A 27,944-nucleotide genomic window follows, 5' to 3' on the forward strand; every position below is an offset into this window, starting at 1 on the left:
TATCATGGCCATGTTATTACATAATTTATTTTATATTATTTTATATATTTTATTTTTGTATTTTAATTTAGTTAAAGTTTTAGTAATTTTGATATGCGTTGATTTTTTAAACATGTTTATATAGCCTAGTTTTTATTCCTTTTTATTTTAGTTAAACAATGAAAATGCGAAATTTTGCCTTGGCAATTAGATGAAATAAGTTTAAGGGTTTTTACTCAAATTTTTATGGTTTTAGTTTTAGTTTACCATCATAACCCTGGTCAGCTGTTCTCATGCAATTCTACTTCTTCAAAATCACATGAATAGTGAGAGACAATGTCAGTTATGAAACTGGTTAAACCTGAAGGTAGTCAATCAAGAAACTTATGAAGTAAAGTGAAATATTTCAAGTTCAATGCCTGTGTGATTCTTGGAGCCCAGAAGAACAAAGAATTCACCTCTTAGCCCTTCCTTCCTCAGATAAGCTCACAACGACTCACCCGATTAGACCCCTCGACTAAAACGTGTCTCAGCTTCTCTATGGGTGGTGTTGGAATAAGAACAATGGAGCAGCTGGCACCTGTTTCCGGCCTTAGACAAAAACTGGCCTCATGTACAAATTACCTGTCTGTCTATATATGTGTAATTCTGTATGGAAGTTTTCCTCTTAGGTTGACCTAGGAGCACCACCCGCTGTTTCTTATTTTATTAAAGATCAAACACTGAAACTGCTCTCTGGTATGTAGTTCTGAGGTTTAGTCCTGTTCCTGTTTTCATCTGCTCCAGAAGGCAAACGTGGCATGTGGAGATCATTGTATGGCATAACTGATCACAGCTCGAAGCATTTGTCTCATATAAGCCACATACATGCAAAAGTTTTATACAGAACCGAACTAAACAACTATCAACATCAAGTAGGTTAAACTTCTTAATATGTATATAGATAGCAAATCTGTGTTAAACTAGATTTTATTTATTTATTATAATTATTTGAATATGCTGAGCTAAATTTTTGTTTAATCTATAGCTGTATCTTGTGTCTTGTGTAGAGTTTTATTAAATGAAACCAGAGCAATGCACAGAGGTTGTCAGGAAGATGGAAGTAGCTATGAAGTGTTGGTAAGAAACATGGGCTGCCGATATAATTAAAACACATGCACAAAAACTTTAAATAAGTCTAATGTGTTTTGTTCATCTTAGCTGGCCACAAGGCCAAATCACCTTTTTTTCCCCAGCAAGGATACAATAACCATATTGTAGCCAACTGCTTCTTAAGTGTTTGTATCTGATATATAACATTTAACTGAACTTACAGCTAGGGAGCTTTTATTTCATCTCATTGAGAACGTTAATCTTCACTGACACTAGTTTTAATGTTTGACAGCATGCTGAATGTGCTCTGTTGTTGTGTAACTTGAACCTAACATTGCACGCGTGGTTTATAAGTGACCAGAGATACATTTTTGTAAAGTAATGGAAACTCAAGCTTGCTCGTGAGCGCGCTCTAGAGGCGGAGCTTTGCTGAAACTAAACCGCACGTGCGAATTATTGCCGCTTATGTCAAGAGCAGGTGAAGTACAAAGTCTCCATCGACGATGTGCTTAACAGTACGTGTTGATTATCAATGCATTTAAAAAAGAGGCTGTTTATCTGATTCAACCTAATGATGAGTTGACAGGAAAGGGGTGAAGGAGTTATGGGCAGGTAACTACCGATCTGTTCCAGACACGTTAACCTGAAACAAATGCATTTTCAAACGGATTATATTTTGCTTGCTTTATTTTACACTAGCCTACTTTAGGGTCGTATATGTCATTCAGTCCGCTCATGTCACACTGTTTTGTCTAAAATGTTTTAGTGTTTCATTGCAGCACTACCGGCAGTGTTTTGTTCTAACACGTTTGATCAAGTCCAGCGGTTCGCGTTTGTATTGCTAGTTATGTTATGCGTCATGAATTCATGACTAAATCGCGTCTTTGTCACTGTCATGTAACAATATGCTAAATATCAATAATGCAAGATGACGAGACACAGAAACAAGCTGTTTTTTCTACGTCACTATACAACAAGACTCATGCTTATGTTATATGCTGTCACGTTACTTAATTAATATTTATAATATTATTTTTACGTGTGACCATTTTTTTAACATTACTTTATAATAATTGTCATAAATCCGGATATCAAGTATGTAGACCAGTTGACCGATATTTGAAACTGAAATGTAATACCAAGCTATGAAATAAATATTTAAAATAATTTAAATATAGTTTTGAAATATATATTTTCCATATTGTTCCTCATCCTAAATGTTTACAAATTCATATCTGGCAATAAGGGGTGCTCCGATTGATCGGCTACTGATCACGGGATGTTTGATCTGCAGTACTTTTTTTGTAAAATTAATTTACATATACAAACATAAAAATGTATAAAGTGTATTTAGTGGAGGAAATTATATTTAGGGCAATTTGTATTATTTTTTTTTGTTTGTTTGTAAAATATGATTTTATAAGTAATACTTATTATTTGCTTATTATTTACTTATAAGGACTTTCACAGAGTTCCCTACATGATCAACTATATTTTGTCTGATGGTCTCCATCGTTCACAGTATAACATGTAGAAACATGTTATGGCACACATACCACAAAGTCTAGATATCAAATTCACGACTCTATCCATCATCAAGTGGCTATAGGTCAACAATATGCTTATATATCAAAATAAGTAACATGAAAGTGTCACGCGGTCGTGGTTGTAGTAAGAGCGCACGAGGAAGGAGTAAACATAGGGATACTTGAATGAACAAACACACTAAGACCATTCAAAATAACATTAATCCGAAACAAAGAACATCTAGAAACTGAAGGTAATACAACACAGGTGAACAGAATGAATGATGATTAACTGATAATGAGAACAGGAACTGAACCAAATAAGACAAAACAGGAACTAAACGGGAAACACAATGAAAACTAAAACCAAACCAACTGAACATGTGACAGAATGTTTATTCATTGATATGTTTTATTGTATAATTCTAGTATAGATTTATAATAATAAAGATGTGCTTTTGAGGTAGCTGTACTTAAACATATATTAGGTATTTTTCATGTAAAGTAGTTCATTACAGTTTTTTGGAGGCTTGTCATGTTACATCTACGTTTAATCTGAATTTATCCGGTTTGTGATATTCTTCTCTATCTGCAGGTATTGATTTGTGGAATACTTTTCTTTACCGATAGAGTTTAGAATGTGGTTTTGGAGGTGTTTAGGTTACCATTAAATGTGTAATTAATTTAATGTAAATATATAGGGTTTCTCATTTGTTAGAGACTAAAACACAGCTGTCTGTGCATGAAAACACTGTTAAGGGATAGTGTATGGGTTTGGTTTAGGAATATACATATGTGCTGCTTGACAAAATGTGTTTTTAACACATTTATTACAATGATAGCTTTTTATATGCACTGCAAATGTTTTAATGCATTTTGTTGGTAGTACATCCTGTTTCTACCGATGTTTTAATGTTAAAGTTTGCTCATTCTGAGAAAAAAAAAAGAATTTTGTTGATGTCCCAGGGGTCATCCTGACCTGAGCGATAAGCTTTTCATTGGTTCAAATTGTCAAACCATTGTTAATGACTGTTCAGAGTCCACCTCATGATCAGCGTTTTGTTACAGGACTAAACTGGTATGTGTCTGTGTGCTAGAGGACACCTAGCATGGACACCTGACTGTTAAATGAATGTAGATCTTCTTAGTTTTAGAATTTAAACTGGTAGGTGTTTATCAGCACTGTGATGCACAGTGAACAGATGTGTCTAATTTCAAGGTGATGTTAAAGAGACCATGAACAGTATGACAGAGGCCAGTTATTTGTCAAGAAACAAAGCCCTATGTAGTAGATGGGGTAAAAAAAACTAAAAGTAACTTAATTAGTTTCATTGTTTGGTTGAAGTAATTAAGGTTAAAGGTTTTGTAACTTGATCTAGTCTTCTCTTAAATGAATAGTTTATTAATTTACTTCACAATATGTAAATTGATGGACTGGAGTCATGTGGATTATTGTGATGCATTAATCAGCTATTTGGACTCATTTTGACGGCACACATTCACTGCAGAGGATCCACTGGTGAACAAGTGATGTAATGCTACATTTCTCCAAATCTGTTCCCATTAAGAAACAAACTCATCTACATCTTGCATGACCTGAAGGTGAGTCAGCTTTCATTTTTCAATGAACTATTCCTTTAATCTGTCTCTTCAGTGCAATGATGGAAAAGCCCCAAAAGACGCAGGAAGAGCAGCAGTCGTCCACACAGATGGCGGCACCTGATGGGTGTTGGTGGTTGGTGGTGGTGGTGTCTTTTTTTGTGTTTTGTGCTGTTGTTTTGGGTCTTATGCTGTGTGTGTGTGTTTTTTTTGTGGAGTTTGTGCAGTACTTTGGTGAGAGTGCCCAGGCGGTGTCCTGGATAACATCTATTGGCTTGGCCATGCAACAGCTAATGAGTAAGTTCACTCATTCATTTGTTCTCGTATATATCAACAAACACAATATGGTAAAACAACACACTTTGGCTTTCAGCATTCAGTTGATTATATGTGCTTGCCTGCAGGTCCAATAGGCACAGCCGCATCTAATGTGTATGGAACTCGTCCAGTAGTTATGATGGGAGGATTCCTTTCAGGCCTGGGATTCATTCTGGCTTCCCAGGCAACGTCTCTTTTACATCTTTACCTGACCATGGGATTCATTTCAGGTAGATGCTCTTGTAAAGAGTGTCTTTAATACTAACCAATGGCAGGATCCTGATTCTTGTTTTTACTCTCTGTGTTTATTTCTGTCAGGTTTAGGCTGGGCGCTGGTCTTCACCCCTACAGTTGCATCAGTAATGCAGTACTTTACCATGCGGAGATCTCTAGCCATAGGCCTGGGCTTCACAGGCGTTGGTCTTGCCTCTTTCGCCTTCTCCCCACTTTTTCAGTATCTAGTAGAGGTCTATGCTTGGCGTGGAGCTTTGCTTGTCCTCGGAGGCCTCAGCTTCAACATGATTGCTTGTGGAGCTCTCATCCGGCCTCTAGGGAAACCAAAGGTTGTGTTGAAGGTATGTATTTTGATATTACTGAATAAATTAATGAAATTTTCTATACATACATACCATTTAGAAGTTGGGTCAGTAAGATTTTTAAAATAGAAAATAAGAATTTTATTCAGCATGGGTGCGTTCAATTGATCATAAGTGACCGGAAATTACATTTATAATGTTACAAAAGATCTCTATTTCAAATAAATGCTGTTCTGAATGTACAGTTCATTGAAGAATTCTAAAAAAAAATATTTCCACAAAAATAATATTAACAACTAGGATGCCGAATTTTGCAATGGAAAAAAAGTGACAAAAAAAAAATGTTACAAAATATTTATTTTTCACATAAATCTTTCTATTCATCAAAGAATAGAAATAAAAATAAAATGTATCATAGTTTGCACAAAAATATTAGGCAGCACAACTGAAAATTCAGCTTTGGCATCACAGGAATCAAATATATTTGAACATTTATTTTAACAGTAAAATGTTATTTTTAATTATTATAACAATTCACAATGTCACTGATTTGGCTTTATTTTTAATCAAATAAATGCAGCCTTTGTGAGCATAAGAGACTTCTTTTAAAAACATTAAAAAATCTTATGGTAAGAGAATATTTGAATGATGGTTTATATATTTTTTTTTTTTATTATTTTATTTTTTATTTTTTTTTTACCATTAGTGATTAATACATATTATAATTATTATTATAATATTATAATATTAATGTTTGAGGCTTAATTACTATATTGGCTGGTTTCTTTTTGTGCCCTTCTCAGACTGAAAACCTGACCAAGCTCAACAAATGTTCTTCTTTATTGTCCCGTATCTTCGAGTGCTTTGAGCTCTCCCTGCTTTCACACAGAGGCTTCCTCACTTATGCCGTGGCCATCACCTTCTTCAATGCTGGCTACTTCATCCCTTACATTCATCTGGTCGCCCACAGCCGTCACATTGGTTTCACTGAGTACCAGGCAGCCTTTGTAATCTCTGTAACCGGTGTGGCAGATATCGTGGGTCGCGTAGCCTCCGGCTGGTTCTCGGACTTGGGTAAAATACGGATGCCGCACATGCTGGTGGTGTGGACTGGGTTACTGGGGCTCTCACTGATGCTCATTCCTGTTGCTGTGGTTTACTCAGGACTTATTGTTATTAGTGTGGTCTATGGGTTTTGTGCAGGAGCGATGACACCGCTGGCCTTCGCGGTGTTACCAGAGATCGTAGGCATAGGTCGAGTGCTGGGAGCCCTTGGCCTGCTGCAGCTCATAGAGAGTGTTGGAGGGCTGCTGGGAGCGCCACTGTCTGGTAGGAGCTCATGAGATCATCACATTAATTTTATTTGAAGCAAAAGTTCACCCAAAAATGAAAATTTGCTGAGAATTTAATCAGTTTTATCAGCTATTTAAACTCTCATTTTGACGGCACCCATTCACTGCAGGGGATCCATTGGTGAGCAAGTGATATAATGCTAAATTCCTCCAAATTTGTTCCCATGTAGAACAAACTCATCTACATCTTGCATGGCTTCAGGATAAGTAAATTTACTGCAGATATTCATTTTTGGTTGAACTATGCCTTTAAAAGGCCGACATTCAATTGATTTAGATCTTTAGGTTCACAATCAGCAATGAAATGATAATTCCATCTCTATTTTTCCCTCCCAGGCTGGCTGAAGGACTGTACTGGGTCATACACAGTATCTTTTATTGCTGCTGGAAGTTTCCTTGTGTTAGGTATGTTAGTTACTATGTCTCTTCCCTATTTCTGGTCTTGTACGGCCCCTCCACTCCCATCACCTTCAAAGAGGAAGTCTCAGGATGGCTCCATTGAAGATGGACTACTGAAACAAACTCTATCCTTAAATTCTGTACCTGAGAACCTGTGCCCTTTGGATGATACACCCTACTCGGATAAGGAGTTGAAAAGTGATGTTGCATGTCCAGTGCAAGAATGAGATGAAATACCTCAGGAAATGGTGCATCATACTAATTTAGGGGAAATAATATGATTGTGTGATGCTAGAAAATAATTAGTTGTAGGCATAGTAGTAGTTTTTAGAAGGATATTTTGCATTGTCATGCGGGATATAGGCAACTATTGGCATTGGAATCACAAATCATGTTGCACTTTTGGTTTTAAACCACATTTTGCAGAAATTTTTTTAGTGGGTAATTTCATAAGAATAAGTTCAATTGGATCAATCAGATGGACATTCTCAGGTTTTGAGAGAGTTTGAAAAGCAACAGTCTACAGCTCAAATTTTAAAAAATATAAAGTTCAAAACAAATGTGGATTATTTGATCATTCCTTATAAATGCAAGTACACACATTTTTGAACATGCACCATGAAATTAGTGCCCTTCAAAAGTTATAATAGGTCAATGGCAGCATAAATGTTTATCATGACGTAAATGCAATATAGTAATCAAGTTATCATTTATCTAGCCCAGCTATTCTTTTTGATTACATAATAATGAAAATAAGGTTAAATTATTATTACACTTAATTATTTTTAATTAATATTTACGTTTTCAAACATATTGTCAATTCAAAATCACCACCAAATAAGGATTTTTGCTGATATTGTCCAAATACCCCACTTTGACTTGAGTGTTTCTGAATTTATGGAGGGCACTGTATATCAAATACAATTTTTTTAAATTAATTATTTTTATTGAATTATTAACATTTTTATTGTAAATTATTGTGACATACTTGACCTGTGGCATTCTCTAACAGGAAGTTAATTATGATGCACAAATACAGCTTCAGGGTTTGGTGGAGAGACTGATGCTTGTGGTTTTTGTTAATCAGGTACAGAGGAGAATTTTGTATTCATGGCTAGTAAAACATGAGGGCTGCTAGCAAGAAGTCCCTAGATTCCACACAAGCTTTTAACTGCTTAGTCAGCAGACTCCGCACATGCCTGACGTGCTGTCACATCAAGTAAAATCCAAGGTAAAGACAGTACATTTTCTTTTGCCAGTAAGTTTGGTGATGGAGGCTACTTCAGTATAGTATACAAAAGCAGGAAAGCAAGCTAAATGCTAACGTAGCCGTGCTAATCCTGTTCTGCTCCTCATGTAGAGCATTATTCCTTCACTTTTTTTACACACAACTTACTGTACCTTACCTTGATTACAGCTGGACTGTTCTTGAGTTGCATATGGAGGAATATGATGATCACAAGATATTCTTTGTGATACTAGCATTGTCAGAGACATGACATTTTGATGTTGTCCTTTCAGGGTTGAATTGGACCATGTGATTTGTGTATTTCATTGATGCTTGAAGTATTGTATGATGGGAATCTTGCACATCGTGAAGGGTTTTCACTGTGATTTTTCAAGTTCCATGTTTCAGAGTGAAAATTGATTTACATTTTCCACAGAGGTCGCTGAAAAACAAAATTCACTTATAAATCATTGACCAAAGTGTCACACACTAAAGTCTTTGTTACACCTTTTTGTTTTTGCTTAAAATTTTTATTTTTATTAATGCAAGAGATCTACTGTTCATAAACTAGTATAGATGCATTTAAACCTTCTTTGAATACTAGTCAATAATGCTGTTGTAAAGATGCACTTCTCATAAAACCAAACACGTGAGCCTTAATCTCCATAGAGTGCGAGTCAATGAGCTCAGCTACAGACTTTGCTTTCTCATGTGAGAGGGCCTTATTGTGTTGAGATTGACAGCACTGCCTTTACCCACAGTTGTCTTCAAATGCACTGTATTAATGCATTTAAACATGCGCTTTAGTGTATTGACCTCAGTATGCTTGCATAGTGTGAGAAGTGAGACTTGAATGAATTTGGATCAGTTTAGTAGTATTCTAAACTATACTGCAGTGCAAGTCTGTTAACTTTGGAGTGCCAAAGCAGGAAATGACTCTTAAGTTATGTTGTAATTTTCCAAGAAGCGCACAGCATGACAAGATGGGTTTTAATTGAACAGTACAGTACAAATCTGTGTTTTGGTAAACAGATTTGTGTTTTAATGTGGTTAAATAAAAGGCTATTTCTGTTTTTACTGTGCTATTGTTTTCTTGCTATATTTTATGTTTGTTTTTATATTATTATTTACAGACTTCATAGGTTCTAATATTATGATCTTTTGGGGTTTTTTTGAATTAGAATTATGGTATGAAATATCATTTAAACTAAGATATCATGACAGATGTACAAGTAGGAACATTTCATATTATTGTCAATGTTGAAAACTGCTTTTGTGGAAACCATTATACACTGTTTCAGAATTATTTGATTAATAGAAAGTTCAAAAGAATAGCATTTATTTAAAATATAAATATTTTGCAACGTCTTTACTGCCCCTTTTTAATTTAATATTGAGAAAAAAAATCTTACAGACCCTGAACTATTGAATGGTATTAACAGTAGTTCAAGTGTTAAAGGTGTTTTAGGTTTTATTGCAAAATTCTCAGAAATGCAAGTCACGTAATTCATGAATCATTTATTTATTTAGCTACACATTCTACCGTTTTCACGGTTATTAATTTCTACATGTTAACATTCTACAATTGACCATTTTCAAACTTTTTTTTTTTTATATAAAAAGAGAAATAAAAATTTTAAACAATAAAATAAAATAAAATAATTCAGGAGAACCAAGCAAACAGTGATCTCTCACCCAAAGTAACAAGTACATTCAAGTTGCATTAACACTGTGGCTCACAACATGGTGATTAAAAAGAAGAAAAACAACTTGAGCAAAAATTAGGAAAAATCCATTGCTATCTAAATGAGAAACATAGAAGCATCCACTCCACCACTACAGTCTGGTTTGATGCCTTGCTTTCATACCATTTGGAATGTAAACCTGCTGAAATGATTAATTATTCAGCTACAGAAAGTCAATGAAAAGAACTGACAGGAAACACCAAAATGATTGATGACATCCTAAAGCCTAAACTGGGATAAATATGCTAAAACCCAGAGGTTTAGACCCACACTCATGTACGGCAGACAAACCAAATGAAGCAGCATTTCATAAGAGATGTTTACGGCAAAACAAAGAAAAGCAATAGTATGTGGCAACTTCATTTTGTCTACTGGAGGTTGTGTAAGAGTGTGTGTGTGTGTGTAACATTGACATCTAGTGGTCAGGTGGTTCATTTCATGTCAGCACTACGGCGCTTAAGCTTCTCTGGATTGTTGGAGGCCATTTGGGAGAAATCCCTGAAAATATCATGATAGGTATCATCACCTGCAGGAGGAAAGAAATACAGAGAGAGAAAAAATATTAGCTGAATATTGCCTAGGGGGGAAAAAAGGTTTAGACAATCTGAAAAACATAATTTTTTTTTTCCTTTTGAATCCTTTACATATTTGTTGCATGATTCTCTCTGCACATGATCTCACAGAACATTACGTTTTACTTCCAAAACAAACAAGACTATGTACTACAATCATATACTGTATGAGAGTGTAAATTATATCCCTGTGCATGTGAAATGATTGAAACCTGGAGTCTAAAAAGATGTTTGAATCAGCCTGATGAGAACACCAATCACCTAGAGGAAGAGCTTTGATTTGGATTTGTAACTGTACGTAAGTACAGCAGTTATGCATACATAAAGGCGTATGGTAGCAGTGGATTACCTGTAGCACGCAGTGCAGAGGACACACACTGCAAGCAGTAGACACCTGGCCACCCGTCCCAGGACATGCACATATGCACACACACACACACGCTCAAACAGCAAAAACAGATTTGTATACAGAGACACAGATGGACAAACTGCCATAAACAAGATGCAAAAAGCAACAGATGCAAAAAGCATAAGCACCACAAGATAGCACACTTGTAAACAACTGGCACTGCAATAAGAGCATCAGATTCAGAGTAACAGAATCCTACAGGAAAGCCAAATATTAAATTAAAAGTGATCACAATAAAATGATCACCAGCGACTGAACTTTTGACTTCAGTATATTTATGATACTTAATTGTACACATTTTGGTTGAATGGTGATGATAGCACATACAATGCCAAATATCCATGGACATCCCATAACAGCTGAATCCTTTGCATTTTCTGAAGGAAATACTAGTGCTTGCAAGATAGCAGTTTGATGTTTTTTGGTATGATTAGATAAACGATTAGACAATTAGAGGAAGAGAAAGAGACAGAAAGAAAGAAGGAATGAAATACAGATAGATAGATAGATAGATAGATAGATAGATAGATAGATAGATAGATAGATAGATAGATAGATAGATAGATAGATAGATATGTAAGTCAATGGGAGCTTTTCTAAATCAGGTTATATACAAAAAGCGGGGTCTACAGAACATGTTAAACAGTTCAAGTTGAATTGTGTAACTGCAGCAAATTGTAAAGAAAAATGAAAAGAAGAAGAGAAATTCCAACATGCTGATTTCTTGCAAGCACTGTAATGACCGGCTGTTGAGTTATGCTTTATCTTAAAGTGTTAATGCCTGATCAGGTCTCTGAACATTAAATAAATCAAATTTAGCTTGTTAATGGAGTAGTATTCTGATTTTTCAATCATCTGAAGCCTATGACAGACAAAGAGAAAACACTATACATTCCACTTGAGGTGTTTCTAATGGCTGAACAAACACCAGCCATACAACAAGATCAGATTTGTGTAAACGCAAAATAAAACATACTATATAACATTTTATTAAAACTTGACCACAGGTACTAAAAGCACTGAAATTCGATTCATTTCTTGCTACTGAAAGTAGTGTTATCTGTTGACATTCAGTGTTTCTATATGTTTTAAAGTGCTCAAATCCACATACTGTCCTTTCTTTTCTGTAATTATATTTTAAGCTCAGTTGTCCTCTGTTGTGTCATCTAAGTTTACAGTCGGTTAATTCTGGCCACCTGGTGCCCGACCACTGAGATGGTTCTTGATAGTTTGAAAGCTTTTCTTAGTGTGTCCAATCACAGACCCAGTCCCGCCCCCACCACCAGAGCCCCGCCCCTCAGAATGACCTGATGGAGTGCCGTCCATCTCCCGCATCTCCTTGTTCATCTTGGCTATCCGGAGTCTAGGAGGAAAACAACAGTGAATGATATGTTAATTGCGTTATTAGCAGGAAGCACCTCATTAACTGTACTGAAAGCTAATTAGTGTCCTTTTCATCTGATACTCTCTGTCTATCTATGTCTACTTACAGCGTGACAATGTCAGCGTTGGCAGCATCTATGGCAATGCCGATCGGATCCTTGTCATCAATGTCTTTTGCGTTGTAGTCCGCTCCTCTCTTAAGAAACAGACACACCAACCTACAACAACACAGAGACACATTTGAGAAATGTTTGACAGTACATGTATGACAGCAGCACTGGGTATTGATACTGATTTGCTTCACAAGCTCTTGATTCATTTTTTATTCTGATTTCATATAGATTTGATTTGATATAATGTCAATTTTGCTTACACATGAAAAAATATTTATTATTCAAAATTGGTTCATTACAAAAATGTTAATTTAAAAAATGTCCAACAGGGCACTAACCTATGCAGTTCACTTTCTAATATTTTCATTTTGTACTTTAACAGATAATAATCAACAACCAAATACTGCTCGGTGGGTACTAACTAAAGTAAAATTTAAATTGTATTTCTTATGTAAAACTGTCTTTATAACAATATGTAAAATTATTATACAATCATAAACTCCCATGAATGAGTATAAAAAGGTTGCTTCTCTAGTTGAACAGTATGTTTTTTTATTAACACACACACACACACACACTTTAAAAGAGTCATTCAATGAAACAGACTACACTAGTAGTAGCTTTTATGTCTCATATTCTATCAAATGAAAATGAAGGTATGCATTAAAATGATTATTTTCTTCAGTTTTTATTTTTTTAAGTCTTTTTATGATTAATTTGTTGTGTGTGCAGGCTGTGAGAAAACACTAATAGAAAATCATGTTTTCTTGGACCACCAGCACCAGTAAAATCTTATTTTCCACATGGCTTTAAATTCAACTGCAGTATCATATATTCAACAGCAGGGTGCACCACTGTTGAAAGTGTTGCAGGAAACACTGATGGAGAGTAAAAGATCAATCTTAGGATTTTAAGAATCAGTATTGCAATTCTTCAAATGAAGATTAATCAGAATTATTCAGAAAAACGAAAAAAAAAAAAAATTACGCAGCCCTAGTATCTAAGCCTGTGTTACCCTGTATGTCCCAGTATGGTAGCATGGTGTAGTGGTCCCCTCCCGTCTGAGTCCACCTGGTTAACATTAGCGCCGTTCTGTAGGAGAAACTCACAGGCTGCCAAGGAATTCTGCAGAGAGAATTACACAGTGATTATTCACTGTAACACTTAGGCAATACACACTCACAACATGAACAATGGACTCTCTCTCTCCCTCTCTCTCACACACACACACACAAACACTTACAACCATAGCGGCTTGTATTAGTGGAGTTTTGCTGTCTTCAGCCACATTGACCCAGTTGACATCAGCGCCGTGCGCCAGAGCATCTGCCATGAGAGGGAAATGCTGCATAGCCGCAGATCGATACAGCAAAGCCCCGGGATGAAGACCACTCAGATCCTCCTCTTCATCATTCTCTGTACAAAGAGAGAGAGAGAGAGAGTGAGTGAGGAGTTGTTTGTTTGGTCAGATAGATGCGTGAATATCATGTGAGTGTGTATGTGTAACCTTTATGAGAGCTGGAATTGTTCTTCATTATCTCACTTGGGTTCAGGCCTGTAGGGGAAACATCAAGTAACAGCACACTGATTAGATCAGTGGAGACTGGAAGAGACACTTATTTTCATTGTTTCAATTAACTAGTGTCTTCAAGCTTGTTTGTGTATGTGTATGTCACAACTACATTTACTACAGTTTTGCATTTTTTTTTAATACTATTTTCAGATTAAGTGTATTTCAGCTTGGTTATTGTTTGCATTTCTTGTTTAAGTGATAACAGTAAAGGAATCAGTTAGGAAAGCAACAGAAGCAACAGAGTTTAAATTTACTTATCATAAAACCCAGACCTTTGTTAATAGACACCACATAAGTATTGGTTCTCATACTTTATGACCTATAAATTTCCATGTTTTTTTTTTTTCCCAGTCGTTTGTGACCAATACAGAGGTTACACTCTCTGTATTTATACTGGCAATAGAAATTCCAATGACTTTTTAAAATTGTATTGATTTCCATGACTTTTCCATGACCTTTTTAACAAATTTATTAATTTCCATGGCAAAGTTTAATGTCGCTCTGATGCAGTGTTTAATTTACACTGAATTATTACACAGCTACATCTTCAGTCTTTCAGCTGCATCTTTTAAAAACAGAAACAAAAGAGGATACAGTTTAATGTTTACAAAGCTGACCTTGACACAGCATACTTGTGCGCTCTTCACTGCAACCTACATGAAAGTTATTTCATAACAAAATGCAAGTTTCTCTCTGGTGTCTGTGTTATAATTAGTGTCCATCTTTGTTTTCAGTAAAAGTAACTTTACTGGCATCTCATTGCCAACTGCATGTAGGATGTCTTCCCCCCACACAGACACAAAGGTCAAATTATTCCAAGTGATGAGTATTTGAGGACTTTTAAAAACAGTTATGTTTTGTTCGATTTTCAACTACTATTTTTAGTTTAGCTGCATTTTAGTTTTTAATTTACTTTACATTGAAGGAATAATTAATGATAAACGACTCACCATCAGGCCATGCATGATGTAGATACATTTTTTTCCTTCATCAGAAAAGATTTGGAGAAATATACCATTGTATCACTGCCTCACCAGTGAATACGGTACCTCTACAGTGAATGGGTGCCGTCAGAATAAGCTGAGAAACATATCCACAAGTAATTCACATGATTGCAGTCCATCAGTTAACTATCATTCTGACGGCACCCATTCACTGCAGATGATCCATTGGTGAGCAAATGATGTAATGATTCATTTCTTCAAATCTGATTTGATGAAGAAACAAACTCATCTACATCTTGAATAGCCTGAATGGTTTTGTAAATATTCAGAAAATAAAAATTTTGGGGTGAACTATTCCTTTATTTTAAAAAAATAATATTTCTTTCTTTTTTATTATTTCTGATATTTATTTTGTTTTAAACCTATAGATTTTGTCTTATATTGCAATAATATACTGTGTGTTTCTATGCTGAATTGCAGGGGATAAACACAAATAAAACTACAGCTTTTTGGGCGCGTGACTGTGGAAGTAAATGTGTAAATTATAGCATGTTTTTGTGTCTGTGTACCTGTGAGTCGTGGCAGAGTGGCTCGGTTGGGTTTGGGTTTGATGGCAGGGCGTGTGTTGTGTCTGTCCTGTGTGGTTTCTCGGTTCCGTCGGGCACTGGAGCGCCGCAGGACCGTTCCTCGACCAGTCTCTGGGAGCTTGTGGATGAATTTCTTCTCTACATATTTAGAGCGAATCCACGACTCCTTATCTTGTCTGAGGAAACAGTTCATATACAGATTATATTTAATAATAAACACATTTTTTTGTGGTTTTCTGACTATAACACCAATATATATATTACTGTACCTCGGACTAGAGGAGTGGGGCTTCTTGATTGTGATCTCATCAATACGTGCCTCATAGATCTTGTTAATGGCTGTGTTTCCTAACTCACACATGAGCTGAAGAAATAGTGACAGTGGAGAAACAGAAAGAGCAGAATGGACAAAAAGAGAGAGAGAGTGAAAAATACTGTAACTATTCATCTCATACATGAATATAAGAACATGACATCCTTGCTTACCTTGACGAGCTCTGGCTCCCATGAGTCCAGCGTCAGGGATCGTACCTTCGAGAAGTGCACACCTAAACTCCTGCAAAACACAAAAAACAATTCAGATGCATGTGCATGTGATGCATTATATAATTCTGTGTGTGTATGTGTGGTACCTGTGTATGCCAGAGCAGGTGATGCACAGCGTGATGCCCAGATTGATAGAGGCCCAGTCGGGTCCAGGCTCCCCGCAGTCACAGCACTGCCCGTTCCCCGAGATGGCCTGCACCTCCTCCAGGGCCTCCCGGCCAGATGTTTCCGGCTCCCCTGCACTCAAACGCACGCTTCCCGCAGACACTGAGCTACAGCGATCTCTCTATTTAACACATACACACACACAGGTTTACTTAGCTATCTAAATGGGGCCATTACATAGACTTCTATTGTTTTTATATACAGATAGCTATACACTTTTGAACCTAAACCCACCCCTACCCCTAACCCTACCTCTCACTGTAAACTTTCTGCATTTTCACAACTTCAAAAAAACCTTGTTTACTTTATTTTTATACCAGTTTTACAAATGAGGACATCCCCAAATGGAGGTTTTTGGTGATTTTGTCAGGTTTTGCTAACTTTTGGGTACACACACACCCTTTTATAACAAATTTATGTTCTTCATTAAAATCTAGCATTTTAGCTAATTCTGTTTTAATTCAACACACTTTTGGGCATGGTTGTGTAAGTGGAAAAATATAAATTGTTTACTCTAAAAAAAATAAAGTATTATTATATATAAATTCTAAATAAAAAATATAGTCAATCTAACAATTAACTGCTGCAACTACTGTACTCTCTAACTAAAATAAATCATATAAAAAATCTAAATAAAAATTATTATTTTATATTACATAAAATATAAAAATTATATTATATATAAATAATGATTATTCTTTAAAGAATAAGGGGTAATGTTGTGGTTACAAAAATTCACAGTAATCAATACTAGTGTAATTTCAAATTAAAAATTAAAAAAGGAAAAAAATATCTGATTAAAATATTAACAAATTGAATAAAAACAGTAACATATTTTTCACGTATTTGTCAATTAAGTAAAAGCTGCTTCATTTTTTTCCAAGTAATTATTTAAGTAAACAGTGGAGAAACAAAACAAAATAAGTAAAGGCTTTTCAGTTTTTCCTCATATTAGTGTAGTTCGATTAATACTGACAACATTTTAAATGGCATGATAGCAAGATGTGATTATTCAGACAGCACTCACTGACTCAGTACTACCAATACTGTGAAACATCATTATCATTACATTATTATTTATTTTAGTACAGACTGGAACCTGTAGTAATATAGTTATTTAATATAATATAGTATTATAATAGGTTTATATAAATCCGTAGAAGTCTATGGTATGTCTACAGTTAGGGATTTAGCTAAATGGATATGTGTGTGACATACAGGGCCAAGGGTGTCATCTCTTCTGTCCTGGAAAGCTGAGGCGATGCTGTTCTGGACAGCGGTGATCCAGCTTTGCTGCTGTCGCTCTGAATCAGCCTGTAATAAACAGCTCCTACACAAACACACACACACACACACACACACACACACACACAGTTTACAGCACTGTTTACAGTCTAAATACAGCGAGAACCCAAACATTACAAGAATCAGAAAAATGTTGCATGTTAAAAAATACACATACACATTATATTCCAGTTCTGACAGATTTGTGTACAGAAACAAAGAGAGACTAACTTGGAGGGAGAGACGACCTCAAAGCAGAATCGTCTGTCTTGTTCACTGCAGGGCTTCACTGTGCATAAACGCAAGTCCTCCACAACAACAGTGATCTGCTCCTGATACAGAGAGAAAGAGAACTTGTTTAAATAAAACAAATGTGGTCTGCACGTGCGGTGTAAGTTTATAAGGTCACCAAAAAAGAGAACAAATAAAACAGCCTCTTAATTCTCTATAAATTTCCAATTCCCAATGTTTCGTCTAGTTTGTGGGTGGGTAAATGTATCAGTATAAGTGTGTGTAAATTGATGTGTCATTACTGTTATTGGTTAATGCTACATTATCCTTATGTTAGGCAATCTGATACTTACATTATGTTTCTTTTGGTAAACCAACTGGTTCTTCTGAATGGAGAACCAGCGCCTGCGGTGTGAACACACACAGACACACATATCATGGCCATGTAAGGTATTAATAATGCAATCAGATATATGATTGTAATTCATCTCAGAACTCATAATCTCTGAAATCACACTCAACCGACAAATGTGCAAAAGAGAAAGAAGTAAAAGAGCAAATACATCTATGTAAAAGAACATTAGATTAGATTAGATTCAACTTTATTGTCACTGCACATGTAAGGTACAAGGCAATGAAATGCAGTTAGTATCTAACCAGAAGTGCAATAAGCAGTAAGTACATGTGTGTAATATTAAAATTATATGAAATAAAACATGTTTCAAACAGAATATTTGCCAATAATGATTGAAACTGAAATCTATTGAATTAAAAAAATATATTTTTCAAATGGACTAATACAACTACAAAAAAACAAATAAAAAGAGACAGATAGAGAAAGACTGCTCACAAAACTGCACATAAAATGATTACACATAAAATAATTAGCATTTACGACAGCTTCAAAAATATAGCTAAAAACATTGTGAAATCACAGACCTCCAAAAACTATACTTAAACAAAACCATTAAATTTTTTTAGCAAATTATTAATGAATTTAGATTACTATGAATATTATATTAACATTAATTAATAATATTAACATTATTATTTATTATTTCATGTTTAATAAAATCATTTATTCATTTGAATTATTTGTTTTAAAATCATGTTAATATTTCTGTGATTGAAATCATAAATTGCTGGAGTGCTGTACCTGCTCCATGTTTTGAAAGCATTGCTGGCTCTTTTGTACAGGTAACCTTCCATTGCAATGCCATTGGGTGCATCTGGGCTGAAGTCCATTATGGAGTCATCATACGACACATCCTAAAGACAGACACACACATATATCTTCCCTTAGATGCATGTTTAGTGTCTTTGTGTACAGATACAATAGTGAGTTTGTCTGAGAAAGAGTCTTACTACCTTTTTCTTGACAGCACCAAGTCTCTGCTCCATGTCCCTTTTCTCTCTTGCAGAATTCAGGACTAGTTGAGTATACTAGAGAAAATGACAATCACATTATTTGTGCCTAAACCGAAGTTACACGGTCAGTGTTCACAACACAGTGGCCCAAATCTGATTTGTTTTTTTTTTGTTTTAAATAAATGTGCAACAAGAAAAAGTCACAGTGACTGAGATTTTAAATTCTGATCTAGGTCACTTTGTTATATGTAGAAATAAAATGGATTCTAATCAGTTGGAATGAAATTATTTGATTTTACATCAATCTAATTTTCATCATAACTGCATGCTTGATTTATTGTTAATGTGACCTATAAAATAAAAAATATAAAATAATCTTTATACATTTAAATCCATGTATTGCCAGTGCAAGTCCAAAGTTTATTTAAGTATATATATTTAAGTATATCTATATAATTATGTTTTGTGGATGTTATAATGGTTATTTACACATGCAGTCAATTTAAAAATCATGTGACAACCTCACAAACATCAGATTTAAGCAGAAAATCCAAATTGGGCATGTTTGGCACATAGGATAAAAAATCCTGAAAAGATGGAAACTCTTTAAGACTGAGGTTTGGACCATTTAACTAGATCTCAGAATGGAAGTTTAATTGTATATCATACAATTATAAACACATGCAAAGAGGCTCAAGTCTAAATCCCCACTGCTGCATATAGTTATTATGTGACTTTTCTAGTCAAGAGCTGCAAGGATAAGTCTTCTATAATTGTAGTCTATCTGGGGTGCAACAGGATTTTGGACCACATTTAGTGGTCAAAGTGCATGTCACTCAAATCTGAACTGAATGAGAAAGAATGTAAGACATGTTGGCACTTGCTCAACTTCCTGACCTATACCAAGAAGAGGTCATGAAGATCACCTCCACTTTCGCTTGTTATCTTCCACAGACTTTCCTGTTCTCTCCCCCTCACTTTTCCGCTCCCTGCTGTCACTTCGTTAAAACACTGCTTTTCCTTTTGTCCCTGGTTCTCTAACACTATATTTGTAAAAACACATCTCTGTCCCAGCCACCTCTAATTAGGGCCAGAGCTCCAATGGTGTGAGAACCCTCTTGGAATTGCTTTGTTTCTTCTTCTTCTCCAAAGTGAAGCAAAGTTTTGTGGGCCTAAACATGCTAGAAAACTTACGAAACTTTGCACATGTCTCAGAACTGGCAAAAATGTACATCTGATATGGGTTGCAGAATTGGGCGTGGGCGTTTCAAAATGGCTCAATAACGCCACCTATAAAATTTCAACAAAGTGCCCCTCCTGCTACTTTTCACATGTGTACAATATTCAGTACATTCATGTAATGTCCCAGTACCTATAAAAAAATTATCTTGGAGCAAAGTCCTAAATGCAACAGGAAGTCAGACAATTTTAATTTTCTCTACCATTTTTTGCCATTTTCAGGCCTCGTACTTTAAAGAACTCCTACAGTTTTAATCGGTTCATCTTTAAATTTGGTGTGTGTAATCATAAGGCCTTTGTGATGCTAAATTGTGAAGATCTTGAGTTTTTGTCGAAGGGCATGTCCCTGGCAGCCTGACAAATTTCGATGTTTCACCATGAAACATAAAGTTGTTGTAACTCAGCCATACAATGTCCGATCTGCCCCCAACTTTACTCGTTTGATAAGAGTCCTGGCCTGAACACATCTAAAGGCCAGTATTCAGTTTTAATCATAGCACCACCTGCTGGCAACAGGAAATTACTTGTTTTACACTAACTTATACATGCAAAGTCCTGGTGCCAGTTGCATAAACTGTTTAGACTAAAAACTCTTAAAAAGTTAGTCATCTAATTTTTTTTCTTTAAGACTTGTCATAATTTTTTTAATTCAGTTATGAATTACTGACGGCAGATTGGTCTTATTTGTATTGGAAAAGTAAGACTGATTACCCCTTGACAACAACTAGCTGGTCAAACTAGTTCTTAAGTCACAGGCTTAACATGGTGGCTAAGTTTATGCAACTGGCCCCTGGTCTACATCTACATGCCAAAAATCAGTTATAATTTATAGTGCCACCTGTTGGCAACAGGAAATGTCATGTTTTACTCTAACTAAAACATGCAATGTCAATTTTTTCCTCAATTTCTTGTTTGTTAAGAGTCCTGGCCTGAAGACATCTAAAGGCCAATATTCAGTTCTAATCATAGCGCCACCTGTTGGCAACAGGATATGTCTCAAATATACCATGTTCAATCTGCACCAAACTTCAGTTTGATAAAAGTCCTGGCCTGAAGACATTTACATGCCAATATTCAGTTACAGTCAAGTTTAGCACATATAAATGACTTTGACATATTCCTCTTATATTTACCACTTTAAATGCATATTGCCCACGTTCACTGTGTTCCTAAAGCCTACGGGTGGAGGTGGCTCTGGTTGCGAGGGCTCTTTCAACACTGACTGCAGCTTTAGTTATAAATTGTTCCTCTATGTGTGTTTTGATTTTTCATTTTTAATCTGTATATTCCTCTAATGAACATCACTGATATGAACTGGCTCTAGAGATCTCTCTTGACATTTGTATCGCTAAGCTTTTCACCATATCCTGTGCTTTCAGGAAGCTATGAGCAGGTTTTGTGGTTTTCGCAGGCCAGTAGAAGGTGAGTAAGTTTCCTGTCTAAAACTTCTACATTTCAACTTCACGCTCCTCAGTAACATCAAGTCATTGCATGTGTTAAAACACTGCTGCATAAAAACATGAATCTTCAATCACTTTTAAACATCAAATGAGCAGTTTTTGATCTAAAGTAACTTGTCAGTAAAATTAAAAGAAAACAAATCTTAGAATTTGCATCTGAGATTTAAGTCCACCAACTTCAATTGGTGTTTGTAAAATTGGTTGGTGCTTGCTATTTTTCAAGCAGTTTTACAATTCTGCAAGCACAAAAGTGTTTGCCAACACACACAAACCTTGCGTGATACATACTGTTTCCTGTTGTTGCTCACTCTGGCAGAAAACTTCCTGTCATGATGGGCCATCATGTGATCTCTGAATGTACCATCACACTCCTGTCATTAGACCTTCTGTCCTCTATTTCAGTTCAAAATTTACACTTCTGAATTATTTTATGTTTATGTTTCCCCCTCCAAGTAACACTTGCATTTGTCCTAATTGGTACTTCACACTTTTCCTTTCCCACCTTCTTTCCTCTTTTTTCAGTCATGTGTCCAAGCAGCTTTACATGCTTTTGGCATACATATCAACTGGATTGATAGATGAACAGATAGACAGACCGACAGACAAATATCTTACCTCATCACTCAGTTGTTTTTGGTAGTTTTTCAGTTCTGTGAGTGACTGGTAGCCTTGATGGAAGAACAACGCCTGGGCCTCCATAAGAGAAAGCATCTGACAGACATTCACACAGAAGGCAAACACACAAGCAAGAGTGACTGTAAGTTACCATTTAGTCCTGATTATTATAATAAGATTCCCAATTATATACATTACATCATGACACATACCGCCATTAGAATTTCAGTCTTCTTCCTGGACTCAATGACATTAATCTAAAGTTAGGAGGAAAGAAAATGTGAAAAATACATAAGCACATGAAGCATAATACAAGAAAAAGTGCAATAATGCAAAGATATTTATACATTTAAATGTGACTCAAGTGTCCAAATACATTTTGAGGCCACTGTATATGGAAGTATATGTTTGTACCTGCAGCACATAGTCCAGTGCCCCTGATCTGAAGGCTCTGCGTGCATTCAGGAGGTTATTGCTGGCTTCTTCCACCTCATGTTGTTTCCCGCGTGGTGCCTGTGCGTTCCTGCTCAGTGCCGCCTCCAGGTTCTCACTGCTACGCTCAAACTCCTTCCGTACATCCTTAAAACGCTTCACATCCTCAGGAGAGATACAGTAGAGAAGAACTTAATAATCACAATAAAACCATCCTTTCAGTAATAAAGAGATGCAGAAAAATGTATGAGTTTTCTGACTTTTTCTTTACTCTGACTCAAACGTTCATGCATATGTTTACAAACAGCTTCATATTATTGGTGGAGTGGTACAGAAAAGCAAATGTGCCTTCGTAAAGAGCCAGAGGAAGAAAACACCTTACTCTTTCACAAAATTCTGCAGCTTCAACTTCACAGACTTTTGTGTGGTTTCAATCACCTCCTGTTGGGAGAGGTATCATTCATGGAATGGGATACAAGCCAGAAGAAAAGTAAAAACAGGAACAGGATCCCCAGATAGATCTCTGGTACACTGGTTACTAGTAGTAACAGTAAACGTAAAAACGAAGAACTTGACTCACCTCTTGAGCACTAACGATATCTGACAGCTTTTTAGAAAACTTTTCTAAACACTCCTGAAAGAAAGAAGCACAGCCTCTATTAGGATTCTATAAACTCTCAATCATTTTCAACTCATATAGCTACAAAGGATCTTCCTTTTCCATTTTCAATTTAGCAAAGATTTTCTACTGTTTTTGTAAAAAAAAAAAGTGGTCTCTTATACTCATCAAGGTCAAAAATACAGTAAAGACATTAATATTGTGAAAATGATTACAATTTACAATAATTTCTTATTTAATATATTTAAATTTTAATTTATTCCTGTGATGGCAACGCTGAATTTCCAGCATCATTACTCCAGTCTTCAGTGTCACAAGATCCTTCAGAAATCATTCTAATATGATGATTTGGTGCTAGAAGCAACATTTCTTCTTATTATAATATTAATGTTGAAAACATTACATTTTTAATATTATAAATAACTTATACCTTTGATCAATTTAATGCATCCTTGCTGAACAAATGTATTAATCTCTTTAAAAAAAAGAAAAGAAAAATGGATTTTACTGACCAAACTTCTGAACAGTCGTTTATATGTGGTACATTTTCTTTTTTTATAATGTCTAGGCACACGTGTTCTGTTTGCACGTACATTAATATTTTCAAATCTTTGTTTCAAATACTTAAAGCTTCCAACCTGAGGTAAACCATCCCGTATTTAAACATCTTCACATCCCATATTTTACACTACACTGGAAATTTTTGTTGTTCTTGAATCTATTGTGCAGGCATATGTGTAACTGTACAGGTCTGGAATTTACAATAATGTTGTATCACTTCCTTCTTATTTTGATGCTGTTATGGGTGATCACATGTTCATTTACCGTCTCAGGTATCAGCTAGCCCACATGGGTTTTGTGTACAGTAAGAAAAGCTCATTTAAAATCTGTTGATACACTCACCCCCATGGTTCGGTCCTCAGAACAGTGGTTTCCAAGCTCTTTGAGGCCATTTACAAAGCTCTTACTGTTCTGGCAATAGGCACGGCCTGCATCCAGCATAGTGTGGCACTGTTTCACCAACTACACAAACACACATTTTTTTTTTTTCAGGACGTTAAATAATGTCATATTATTCATAACATAACATAAACCTTACAAAACCCTTTACAAATGAATTTTGTGAGCAATTATTTAACAAATTTTCATGAGATGAATAGTAGGTCTCTGTGGTTTGAAACCAGACAGTCTAATAAATTCAAGGGAAATTATCTTGGATTGTGGTTAAAAGCTTTTCAATTGGCAATTCCTCTTAGTAGTTCCTCTGCATAACACTATACCTCTTCACAAGACCATAGAGCAGGATATGTATGCCAGAAGAGAGGAACAATGACTTTGTTTCAAATTAGGGAATTGAGCATTAAAGTTCCAAACCATAAACCCTGCAGCAAGGATATTTGGGTGTTTATTGTGTATTTATTGTGTAAGTCTAAATATGAGACTGTGTTCTGTTATGGTTAAAAAGAGTAGCAGAGACTTCAAGCAAAGTCCAATAGTAGAGAATGCATCTCTGGGAGAACTGTAAAGTCAAGGTGCTCTCTGGTCTAGGGTTTATAATAGTCCATCAAAGAAAACTTTAGCATGACCATGGCACTCTTTCAGATTAAAAGCCTTTATTATCAGATAGCTAGCTGAGACTGAAGAAAATGTGAGTGAGTGTGCAGCTTGAAGATGCAAAACTGCTGAAAATAAATACTGGCCCAAATCTCTAAATATGATGCCAATATCATTTTTTTCCACCTGTTTTATGTTTTGTCATGCACAAGGCAACAATCATAAATCTGAACACTTAAAAAAGTAGTAGTACTTTCACTTTTCTCTTTAACAAGCCACATGTTTTGAGGTATGAATAAAGTCTGTAGTAGAACGAGTTATATGCTGACATTTAAATCTAAGTGTTGCTGGTTTGTTCGTAAGTATGAACTTTAGCGTGATTCTGCCATTAACGGTGAGTCTTTCAGCATTTCCTCACCTTCTCAAGTCTTGTCTCCAGTTCATTAACGTTGACCTCCACCTTCTCGATTTCTGCCCTGTTGAAATAGCAGATACTTTTTTACCATTTACTTGCACAAAACACAACCAAGTTAGTCAAGGGAAGTATTAAAAGGACTATTATTATTTAAATTAGTGGGACAGTGATACTGTGTCCATTTATATCTGTATTCAAATGTGTGTTTGTATCAGTGAATCTTCACTTATGTGTCGTCAGACTTTCTCATAGAACACACAGTAAAATAGCTCAGCTCTTTGTGGTTTCCCGCTTTTTCACACGTACAATTCAAACAGACATAGAAATAAGATGCTTAAATATAAAAGCATACTTTAATTCAATTTTTAATACAGAAGTAGTAACTGAGAAACATAATATTACAAAAACTTGTCAAATAAATGGGCTTTTTAGAAAATTTGCAAAATTTTTAAAGGCTGGAAAACACTATCAATTTACAGTCTAGATGAGTTGACGCTAGTTGCCGAAAGTCAGAGCAGGTCTTCAGAGCTGACAGATTTCACAGAAAATCACAGTGTATGATGATCACAGACCAAGATTTTTTAGCTTCAGACTATGATTCTATCCGATCTGGAGATATCAAACACATCTGAGCTGATTTTTAAACACATTTCCTAATGAGGTGCATGTTATTGCATGAGTTTGATTTCGTCTAAATGATTTGAATATTCGGTAATATGTGATTCTCATGATGCCCAGTTTCTGTATTCTCAAAGTTGGCAAGTGTATGATACCTAGTGTTTTAAAATCTATCATGTATTCCAGCCTTAATGTGTAATGTGAGCTTACATGCATGTGTACGCAAAATAAATGCACTTTTTTTGTGCATGAATGTGTGTGTGTGTATTTAAGAAAAAATTTTAGTTTCCGAAGCAATCCACCCCTAATACACACTTCCTGTCTCCTGTTTATCATTTCAGTATCTCACTCGTCTCACTTCCTGCTCCCCCACCACTACTCAGCCGTTACTTAGCAACCGGAGGCAGCCGCAGTCTGAAGTAAACTAGGCCTCGAATGTGTTTGTGTCAGTGGTCTTCTTACATCTTTATGCAAACTCTTTCTTTTCAGTTGCTTTCTGTGCATGAAGGTCAAACGCGCCCATGCACGGCTGTGCATTTGGTGTAGACGAGTTCCACATGTTCTGTATCTTTAGATCCGCATATGACAGATAAAAAGGGATATTGCGTGTGTTTATGCAAGTAAATTTCTAAGTGGCGATGACCTAATTTTTGAACTCACTACACCCTCTGAGTCTGTTCCCTCTGCAGCCACTAAAACATGGCACTCAAACTTTCCATTATGCTGCCCACTAAATCTACAGCCAAACCAGAAAGAAAGAAAGAAAGAAAGAAAGAAAGAAAGAAAGAAAGAAACTTTCACTACAAGTTGCATATAACGATTTTAAAAAATCAAAACTTTTTATCCTGATTACAATATGCTTTAAGGAAACTGTTTTCTAGCATTATATATTAATGTGAATGGTCAAAAAGAGCTAATACGGTGAAAAAATAATCCCCTCCTACTGTCCACAGATCCATTTAATCATCATCCCATTCATTCCTTGGGACCTAGGCCTAATTAAATTCTTTCCAGTGCTGTGCGCTACACTGACCGTCGCGGCTACATTCGTCGCTGATCTGAGATCAGTTTTAATCAAGCACGCACGGGCCAAAATCATTAAACTGAACCCATTGACCTGATCCTGGAACTGCTTGGAAAGAAACCTGCTACGTCATCCCTTCTGCACATGACAGTGAAGTTTATCATTTTAATGTGGTCCACGTGATCTGTCTTTTGTAATATATATATATATATATATATATATATATATATATATATATATATATATATATATATATATAAAACGGTGTATAATGTGCAGTCGATAATATTATTTTTTGCTGTTAAATATTTTCACAGTGACATGAAAAAACAACAACGAGTATCTTACCTGAATCGCGGGGAGTCTTTCAGGCATTCTTCAAAATCCAGTTTGACAGTCATTTTGAAAATTACAAAGAACACAGTCGAAGCGAACAATTCTTTTAATTCCTCACAGTTCTTTATGTGGTTTGTCCTAATAGAGTTCCTTTATGCTGTAAACGTCCAACGCTGCGAGAGCACTGCTGTTGACAACATCAGGAATCGTTTAGAAAAGATGACTTAAACCAGTCGTTTCCATTGGATGGTTTTGCTATAAATACCGGTCAGTCGGGTGTTGCCTTGCGAAAGCAAAAAGCATCTTTTCAAAACTAAACCCAAGTTTGTGTTTTTCAGGGAATTCACTTGAACGACCAGTCACGGAAATAAAAAATAAAATAATAATCATTTGTTAATAATATAAATACAAAAAGAACGAGCACTGGGATAAGAAAATTAAGTAAACCGTACCGATAATTATGGCCTCATCTCGTTCTAAATGTTCAAGAGCGCGCTTTCATTAAACGTTCCATTCTGCGCGTTTCTTCCATTTATTAGTCCATAGGTTCGTAGTTTATACATCGATATGTGCTTCAACTCATCAAGCAGCATGTCCGTGTACGTTTCCTTGTAAGACTGAAACTTGTTCGCACTTCGCAGGAGAACTTTTTTTTTTCCGCTCTTGAATTTGACACAGTTGGT

The 27,944-nt window shown here is 35.7% G+C and overlaps 2 protein-coding genes across 6 annotated transcripts; one reads left to right on the forward strand and one right to left on the reverse strand.

The window, feature by feature from the left end:
- Positions 1-1,487: 1,487 nt before the first annotated feature.
- On the forward strand, positions 1,488-9,100 carry LOC109093685 (monocarboxylate transporter 13-like). Of its 2 annotated transcripts, XM_042759669.1 has the most exons (7): positions 1,488-1,683; positions 4,252-4,493; positions 4,601-4,744; positions 4,833-5,089; positions 5,854-6,124; positions 6,254-6,379; positions 6,739-9,100. In XM_042759669.1, exons 1-7 carry the CDS (start codon positions 1,676-1,678, stop codon positions 7,026-7,028), a joined length of 1,338 nt encoding a protein of 445 aa, XP_042615603.1. In that variant the 5' UTR covers positions 1,488-1,675; the 3' UTR covers positions 7,029-9,100. The 2 variants fall into 2 exon arrangements, with proteins under 2 accessions (XP_042615603.1, XP_042615602.1); XM_042759668.1 differs by having other exon boundaries at positions 5,854-6,379.
- Positions 9,101-9,482: 382 nt separating this feature from the next.
- Positions 9,483-27,939, reverse strand: LOC109093684 (arf-GAP with coiled-coil, ANK repeat and PH domain-containing protein 1-like). Of its 4 annotated transcripts, none has more exons than XM_042759674.1 (24): positions 27,714-27,939; positions 27,274-27,448; positions 25,287-25,344; positions 24,218-24,337; positions 23,276-23,329; positions 23,080-23,136; positions 22,678-22,863; positions 22,476-22,520; positions 22,264-22,359; positions 18,950-19,024; positions 18,738-18,850; positions 17,935-17,986; positions 17,582-17,682; positions 17,285-17,396; positions 15,988-16,187; positions 15,842-15,911; positions 15,625-15,719; positions 15,338-15,531; positions 13,759-13,806; positions 13,495-13,667; positions 13,267-13,376; positions 12,246-12,356; positions 12,063-12,118; positions 9,483-10,300 (listed from the first exon to the last, which is right to left on the reverse strand). In XM_042759674.1, exons 2-24 carry the CDS (start codon positions 27,324-27,326, stop codon positions 10,206-10,208), a joined length of 2,274 nt encoding a protein of 757 aa, XP_042615608.1. In that variant the 5' UTR covers positions 27,327-27,448; positions 27,714-27,939; the 3' UTR covers positions 9,483-10,205. The 4 variants fall into 4 exon arrangements, with proteins under 4 accessions (XP_042615608.1, XP_042615605.1, XP_042615604.1 ...); XM_042759671.1 differs by having other exon boundaries at positions 27,274-27,544; XM_042759670.1 differs by having other exon boundaries at positions 27,274-27,939.
- Positions 27,940-27,944: the final 5 nt, after the last annotated feature.

This window comes from Cyprinus carpio, chromosome A7 (genome assembly GCF_018340385.1).
Source record: "Cyprinus carpio isolate SPL01 chromosome A7, ASM1834038v1, whole genome shotgun sequence".
Lineage (NCBI taxonomy): Eukaryota > Metazoa > Chordata > Actinopteri > Cypriniformes > Cyprinidae > Cyprinus > Cyprinus carpio.

Coding starts and splice junctions, on each gene's coding strand:
- LOC109093685 (XM_042759668.1), top strand. Junction 4,494..4,600: donor GGCCATGCAACAGCTAATGA/GTAAGTTCACTC, acceptor GCTTGCCTGCAG/GTCCAATAGGCACAGCCGCA. Junction 5,090..5,853: donor AACCAAAGGTTGTGTTGAAG/GTATGTATTTTG, acceptor TGCCCTTCTCAG/ACTGAAAACCTGACCAAGCT.
- LOC109093684 (XM_042759674.1), bottom strand. CDS start 27,326: ATGACTGTCAAACTGGATTTTGAAGAATGCCTGAAAGACTCCCCGCGA. Junction 22,360..22,475: donor AGACTGAAATTCTAATGGCG/GTATGTGTCATG, acceptor AATGTCTGTCAG/ATGCTTTCTCTTATGGAGGC. Junction 13,668..13,758: donor CAATTCCAGCTCTCATAAAG/GTTACACATACA, acceptor CTCTTTGTACAG/AGAATGATGAAGAGGAGGAT.